This window comes from Polyodon spathula, chromosome 12 (genome assembly GCF_017654505.1).
Source record: "Polyodon spathula isolate WHYD16114869_AA chromosome 12, ASM1765450v1, whole genome shotgun sequence".
Taxonomy (NCBI): Eukaryota; Metazoa; Chordata; class Actinopteri; order Acipenseriformes; family Polyodontidae; genus Polyodon; species Polyodon spathula.
In genome coordinates, this window is record NC_054545.1 from 33301819 (window position 1) to 33310214 (window position 8396).

Below are 8396 nucleotides of genomic sequence, written 5' to 3' on the forward strand. Positions count from 1 at the left end.
CAGGGTCTGGACAGCAGTTTAACTGGTTTGATTGAACTATCTAGAACAGGATTGGAATAAAGACCAGGACTGGAACATAAACTTTGGCTCTAATCCTATGTCTAGTTTAATGCTACATTTGATCTGATGAGGGAAGACAACAGCTGCAGAGGGTTGTAATGCAGTTTCAGAAGTACTAAAAAGAACCTTTGTTATACATCCTGCAAGCTTTTTAATTTTCTCTTTCAAATGTTTATCTACTTTTAGTTTGACTGGTTTGCCTTATCCAGCTGGTCTGTTGTTTTTGTCATATAGAATACTGTGTCCGCCTACCATTCAATTTGTCATGTAGTTCAAAGCCTCCAGAAGTCAAATAACGGGACATTAACCCACTGCACCGTTCAATAAGACTGTGTTGGGTTACCATATGACTCCATGTGCACTAGTACAGTTTGAAACTGTTCAGGCTTTTCAACTTGCACCCCAATGTGTTCTGGTAAGTGTAGTCCTGCTGTGAAAGGTACCTGAGACAAGTGAAAAATACCAGAATGCATTGCGATGTGAGTTGAAAAGCCTGAACAGTTTCAAACTGTCGTAGTGTACATGGAGTCGTATGGTAACTCTAAATGGCACACACTATCCAAATCGGATATTAAATCTGTTTTAGGAGACTAAACTTATTCTTACGAACTGTGTTATAACAAGCAATACGTGTTCTTGCGTAAGGATGGCCCGAGTTCGGTGGTTTGTTTAAACAGGGAGTACAATAATGATGGTGTCTGTCTGCAACAGACAACAACAGCGAGTGCAGTTTGTAAATACAGTTCCCTTTCAAGTGGAATGACAACCATTACAGAATGGGAAGAGCCTCTCTGACCTGTCAATCACTGAGCATATATAAAGAAGCTGCCCTATCAAGGCCCTGCTGTGCCCTCACAGTAGCATATCGCCATTTTCTGTCTCGCCTCACTGAGACAACACGTATAGTGCTGGGAATTGGCTCATTTGTACAGTTTTGACCTACAAATTGGATTCCTAACGGTAAGCTACATTATTACGAGTGTTTTTGAGATTGCTAGTTGCCTTAGTCTCGCTTTGGTAGACTCTACTGATTAGAGTTGGTTTCAACGCCTCTACAGAGATTGGCGCTAAGCATTTATTCTCTGCTATTACCTCATGTAGTTTAAGTACCGTTTTTTTAAGTCAAGTGAGCCATTGTGGTGCTGTAGGATGACCCCTCGGGCCCGCAATGCCGTCCCCTACACCGATGGACTTGACTCCAGCTACCATCCAGCTCGGGCCTATGCGCCCTTCTCAGCCTCGGGGGTCTCCTAGCACTTACCATGCTCCTCTTCGACGCCGATTGACTTGACTATAACAGCCTGGCATCGACCGCACTCTTCCTCGGTGCCGACCCCGACGCAGATTGACTTGGCACTGATTACAACAGCCCGGCACCGTCCACGCTCAATTCGGCACCGACACCGATTGGTGCGTCCACCTCGACTCTGACGCCGATTACTTGGCATCGACAGCTCAGCACTGAAGCATATTGCGCGGCACCGACACCCCCACGCCATGTCAGTGCGCTCGGCAGGGTCCTCAGCAGGTTTTGACCAGTGTGCAGCCAAGCTCCCAAGCAAGTTGCACCCGGTCTGCGATCGATACGGGCTGGTGCGAGGGTCCAGAAAATGCCAGAAGACATTGGAGTGGTGGCTCCACCCCGGCAATCTGCGCTTTGGATCTCCCCTCGGCTCCCCTCACAGAAGGGAAGTTGTCATTACGGACACCTCCAGCCTGGGCTGGGGTGCGGTCTGGAATGGGAGGGGAATAAGAGGTCAGTGGAAGGAACATTGGCAGCAAGTGCATATAAATTCACAAGAACTGCAAGCAGTAGCCCTGGCGTTATCTCATTTTCACCAGTAGTTAGCACACAAACACGTGCTGGTCCGGAAGGATAACACGACAGTGGTAGCCTAAATAAACCACCAAGGCGGCCTGCGCTCACCGGGCCTTCACCACGCAGCGCAGACTCCTGTCTTTAACCCACAGAAACTTGCATTCCATCAGGGCGGTTCACCTCCCCGGTGTGGACAACAGAGCACCAGACCTCCTGTCCTGAGGAGCTCCAGACAGCTCAGAGTAAAGACTGCACCCTCAGGTTGTGAAACAGATTTGGGAGAGGTTTCGTACAGTACAAGTCGACCTCTTCGCCACAGCCGGGTCCACTCATTGCCCCCTATGGTTCTCTATGAAGAGAGACAGGCGCCCCCTGGGAGTAAACCCGCTAGCTTACCCCTGCCACAGGAGCTCTTGTATGTGTTCCCTCTGCTGCTGCTTTAATCCCTGACAATAGAGAGGATCAGGGTGGAGAGAGCCCAGGTTTTGCTGGTTGCACCCAGATGGCCGAGGTGCCCCTGGTTTGCTCTCCTCTCCAACATGTTGTTGGGCCAACCGCGGCAGCTCCTGTTCCGCAAGGACCTCCTGAGCAAAGCGGAGGGGTTATTATGGCACCCGAACCCAGCCCAACTTCAACTTTGGGTCTGGCCGTTGAATGGCGCCATCTATCCAGACGAGGTTTGCCAGATGCAGTGGTAGAGACACTATAGTCTGCTAGGGTGCCTAGCACTAAAGCCCAGTATTCATACAAATGGAAGCTTTTCCAAGACTGGTGCATTGCTGAGGGTCATGATCCTGTGACTTGCCCTATTGAGACAATTCTAACCTTCTTACAGCACCTGTTTGATACGGGAAAATAAGCATCCACTCTGAAGGTTTACTTGGCAGTAATATTGGTGTGCTACGATAAAATTGACTCTCTATCCCCTGGGGCACACTTCCTGGCAGTGGAATTTCTTAAAGGCGCTCAGAGGCTACGTCCTCCGACAAAAAGTATGGTCCCTAAGTGGGATCTGGAGCTGGTGCTGGCGGTCTTTACGGGTCCCACATTTGAGCTCATGGCCTCAGCAGAGCTGCACCCTGTTTCCCTCAAAGTGGCATTTTTATTAGCTATTACGACTGCCAGAAGAGTAAGTGAGTTCAATGAGCTGTCCAACGATGACACATGTATGGCTTTCACTGGTAATGACTAGCGGGTAACATTAAGAACGAACCCAGCCTTTTTGCCAAAGGTGGTCTCCTCATTCCATATTAACCAACCAGTGGTTTTGTAAGCTCTCAGACCTTCTCCGCATGAGTCAGAGGAGGATCGTAGACAGCACACGCTTTGCCCGGGCCGGGCTATGCATTGTTATCCGGATAGGACAGCATCCTGGAGACAGTCCAACCAGCTCTTTCTCCCGCTCTAGAGGTCAAGCCCTGTCGAAGAAACATCTAAAGCACTGGGTGGCAGATGGCACACGCTTGGCGTATGAACAGACGGACTCCCCCATGCCGGGGGACATTACGGCCCATTCTACCAGGGTCCAAGCAACTTTGTGGACTCTCTCTCATGGCGCCTCCTTGGATGAGCTTTGCAATGCAGCTACATGGAAAGGTAGTCAGACATTTGTGTGTTTTTACCGCCTTGATGTTGCAAACCATGTGAGGCCCTCTCTGGGCTCTAGGGTGTTGCAGGCGGCATGCCCTTAGGTGTCATGAGGGCTCTGAAGTTATCGCCGTGAGGCTGTACTGTCGGTAATCTGGAGCCACGACAGCTTTGGTACAGCTTTCCATTCTGTAATGGTTGTCATTCCACTTGAAACGGAACGTTAGGTTATTACCATAACCCTGGTTCCCTGAAAAGAATGACAACTATTACCCTTCGAGGTCGTGTCCCCAGCTGACCTTCGATTTCGAAAATGGCGGTATGCTGCTGTGAGAACGACCCTCTTCCTTCTCACAACAGGGCCCTGATAGGGCAGCTTTTTATAAATATGCTCAGTGATTGACGGGTCAAGAGGCTTTTCCAATTCGGTAGTGGTTGTCATTCTTTTCAAGGAACCAGGGTTATGGTAATAACCTAACGTTTTCGAGCCAACTGCAGTGCATGTGTACCGTAACCTGAGAGTCGTGTGTATGGCGGGGATGCGACTTCACTTATCACTACAACAAATGTTTTTGTTTTTGTTTGTTTTTTCCAGTGTAAAAATTGAAGGTAGTGAAAAAGCCGTTATATGAAAGAATAAATGTTACAAATAAAGTCAACCATTTTTTTATTTATTATTATTATTATTTTTTTTTTTTTTTTTTTAACAAATGACCTTGACAGGATATGACGTTTAGACCCTTGTGCCAGAAGAGTTCCTGATTGTTATGAAAGTGTGGCTGTGTCTGTACAGCCGCCATTTCAGAGAGTCACTGATTTGGTGGTAGGTAGTGTTATAACTGCTTTATGTGTTTTAACAGCTGTCATTGTTGTTTTGGGTTTTTCTTTTTTTTTGTGAAATATGTTGCCGAATAATGTGACGTAGATGATAACTTGTGGAAAACTATAAGCGTTATGTTAAACGTCAGCCATGTATCGTTATACTAGTAAGATATTTTGAATGTCTATGGTGAAAGTCAAAGCGTATTAGCCAAGGTCTTTTTGCTATCGCTGCTTCTCCCTCGCCTTCTTGGCTGGATAGGTTAGTCTGAAAATAATTGCAGGTGCTTTTCAATGGTGTCGTTAACCGCTTACATTTTCTTTTTATTATTTTTTTTAAATCATACCCCGTACTGTGTGTTTGTTCTTGGAAGTTAGTTAAGCATTTATCATTGCAGTGAATTTGATACTTAAGAACTGTACAGCACCTAAAGCTGAGGAAACACATATACATTTTCAGGAACGGTGGTTTGAAATCTGGGTCCGACCTAGTTTGAGGCAAATTTGCTGTTTCAAACCCCAAGTTTCCCCAGGTGTGCCATGCAGTAGCCTGAAAACTAGTCTCCTGAAATCAGGTTCCAAGCTACAAAGTAGTATATTTGTTTTATCCATCAGATTCTTATTTTGTATTTATTGTTTTGCTTAACATGGTAATACTGAACTGTATACAGATCATTAGACTGAAATTAAATAATATTGTAACTCTCCTGGGTTTTTTGTTTGTTTGTTTACAGATCATTCCCAAAAAAAGAAAATGGGCCGTCACTTTGGAGACTTGGCCAAGGTCAGGCACATCATCACCTATAGCCTGTCCCCCTTTGAGCAGAAGGCGTTCGCAAACTACTTCTCAAAAGGCATCCCAAACGTGTGGAGACGGTTCAGTTCTCAAGTCTTTAAAGTGGCACCTCGTAAGTATCTCACGCTCTACAAGACCATTTTCAGTGGCGTGGACGCTAATAACCACGCAACATAAGTCTTTAGTAGTAGAATAGCTTTGGATTATTAATAATCAATATTCATCTAAAATTGTACAAAGGCCTGTAACAGTCATAAGAACATAAGAAAGTTTACAAACGAGAGGAGGCCATTCGGCCCATCTTGCTCGTTTGGTTGTTAGTAGCTTATTGATCCCAAAATCTCATCAAGCAGCTTCTTGAAGGATCCCAGGGTGTCAGCTTCAACAACATTACTGGGGAGTTGATTCCAGACCCTCACAATTCTCTGTGTAAAAAAGTGTCTCCTATTTTCTGTTCTGAATACCCCTTTTTCTAAACTCCATTTGTGACCCCTGGTCCTTGTTTCTTTTTTCAGGCTGAAAAAGTCCCTTGGGTCGACACTGTCAATACCTTTTAGAATTTTGAATGCTTGAATTAGGTCGCCACTTAGTCTTCACTCAGGAATGTAACCTGAGGTGCCAGTTGCCTAGTAACTCAAATACAGTATTCTACAATATAGAACATTAGGATAGATCATTTGAATTGGGATTGAGTTTTGAATTGCTTTTTTTGATTAAATATTTCTTGTTTTTAAAGCGTTTATTGTGACGTATGTAACCTACACCTGGGGAAACCATGTGCACCAGCAAGGCAAGAGGAAGGTTGCAGCAGACTATGAAAATGATGTATAAAAAACCATTGTCTTCACACACTTGAGCTCAATTGTACTGTTTCTTGTTTTTGACCTGTACCTCATGCAAATAAAAGACCATATTTATTAACTATTTGACAAGTATTTTGCAGGTTTTGTCTGGCAAACTGTCACGTTAACTGATGGAATTCATCAATGGATCTGTTAAATGTAATAAGCTGCCTTCTTGAGTTAACGTATCTAGATAGTGGCACACATTGACACGATATTTACTGTACAAACTGACCCAAGGTACAGGCTTTCTGATCGTATGGGATGCACCAATGCTTTGTCCCCAGTTTGAAATTGGTCTAAAGCAGTTATTTCTTACTGCCACTAGAGGCCAACCAAGCATCTGTTTAAAAGGGGGGGAAAAAGCCATTTAACTGATATGGTCTTAATCCAGTGAAAACACCTGCAGAGCTTAACTAGTAACACCATAAAGGTTTTATTTAATAAATTCATATGTATTCAGTAAGTTGTAGTTTGTACAACATATTTAAGACATATATACATATCTAATAATAATTAGCCTTTATAAGACATATCATGGAGTAGTATGTATTAAATTCATGTAAAAGAAATCATCTAAAATCCCATATTGATGAATCAAATGTTTAGAAATGGTAGATTTGCAAAACCCAATATTGGGTTTGGATATTATATTGAAAGTAGAATACACCCATAACTTCATAATGCTCAATCAAAAATAATATAAATCCTGTGTATGATGAAGGCACATGCTCAAATGTTTGTTAACTTGACTTGCCCTAAATATCAATGTGTTAAAAAAATGACCACAGAAGTGCTTTTGTATACATGTCGGTTTTTTTAATCAGAATTACATTTTTAGGCTTCTTGTACAGCTTCACTGTCATGCCAACAGAACAGTCTAAAACAGGACCCTTGACAACAGCTGGCAACGAGGAGTTATTTATATTGGCATTGATTTATTTTTTTTAACACAAGCTAAATATTTTATGGCATAGTCAAAATTTAAACTGTGTACATGTTGGCATTTAATCAAATTGAGTATTGGGATTTTTATCCCCATGGAGAGTTGTTACTGAAATTAGAGCATCCTGTTCAAGATATAGCTAACACAATAAAAACCAAAAATGCCATAAACTGAATTGAACATTAAACTACTTAATTAATGCTTTTGGTATTGGACAGTTATACAGAAACATAAATTTTTACCAACAGGATATTTAGAATGTTACTGTTGTACACAGGTTAGGAAAACCATATAGTACCTGGCTTCAAAGTGCTCTCGATTTGCGTATTAACAGTTACTTTACTTACAGATTGAAAACAACTTTTCCTTGTTTATAGTAATTGTACAAGTATTTCTCGATCAAATTTGCATAAGGGGTTCTCAGATGTCTGTAAACAGTGTAACTGGTATATTTTACATCAAACGGAACACACAAGAATAAGGATAACCTAAAAATTATAAAGTTTATTAATACAGAAAATCTACTTCAGTTATTGAACTTACATGAAGTTACAGTTCTGCATTATACAAAACATTTTGTATGGCAGTTAATATAAAGCTGATTTTTTTACATATTACAATGTGATAACTTTTACCAAATATTTTACTTGTGCTATTTTATTTTTATTAAAAATACACAAACAAAAGATAGATATTCTAAAATGTTACTATAATTTAAATACAACAAAAATACAAAGAATATACAGGACAGACAGTTATATAATACTCTTAACAATAAAACAACTTCATTTTTTTAATTACAAATCTTCAATATAGAGTTATTGAATATGAACCTTTGATGAATCCTATTGCATCCATATGTTTTTTTAAAAAAAATTCTCTTTAAACAGTCCAATTTTATAAAACTGATGCTGTTGGTGGCTCAAGACAATTGAGCTAACCACTATGAAATAAAGCTATAAAACTATCTTTGTTTTTATTTATTTATATCACAAATTTAACACAAGACCTGAAATCATGGTAGTTGGATATAAAATCTATTACATTTTGCCAACTTTTCTGATCATGTGCCACCGTTATATCAAAGCATCCATTAAATGCAGTTTCAAACCTGTAAATACCTCTCAAATAGGAATTATATGCACCTTTTCACTTTCCTTCAATGCAGACATGACAGAACTGGGATACAAGGTCAAAAAAAACTAGTTACAAAAGTTGTTAAATGCTGCTGCATTTTGTATATGACTCAACAAAACACATGGATTCTATTAAAAAAAATTTTAAAAGTATTTTGATTTACAATGTGTTATTCTCAACAGATATGACGAGGTGAAATTATTGAAAAGACATAAAACTAAGTTAAACAGCCAGGGAAAGTTGGAACAAATGTGTTTACCCTGGCTTTTAAATTAGCATGTAAACAAAACAAAATCTGTGTCAACTACTTTATAAATGTGCATGATACAATAAGGTCATCTAAAACTAATGACTCATTATAAATAACAACAAAAAGGTGTGAGGGATAAA

At 41.0% G+C, this 8396-nt stretch overlaps 1 protein-coding gene across 1 annotated transcript; it reads left to right on the forward strand.

Moving 5' to 3' along the window:
• Nucleotides 1-4198: 4198 nt before the first annotated feature.
• On the forward strand, nucleotides 4199-6005 carry LOC121324725 (cytochrome b-c1 complex subunit 8-like). The gene is made up of 3 exons (XM_041266864.1): nucleotides 4199-4289; nucleotides 5020-5193; nucleotides 5818-6005. The coding sequence occupies exons 2-3, from the start codon at nucleotides 5040-5042 to the stop codon at nucleotides 5910-5912; spliced, it is 249 nt and encodes an 82-aa protein (XP_041122798.1). The 5' UTR covers nucleotides 4199-4289; nucleotides 5020-5039; the 3' UTR covers nucleotides 5913-6005.
• The last annotated feature ends 2391 nt before the right edge of the window (nucleotides 6006-8396 follow it).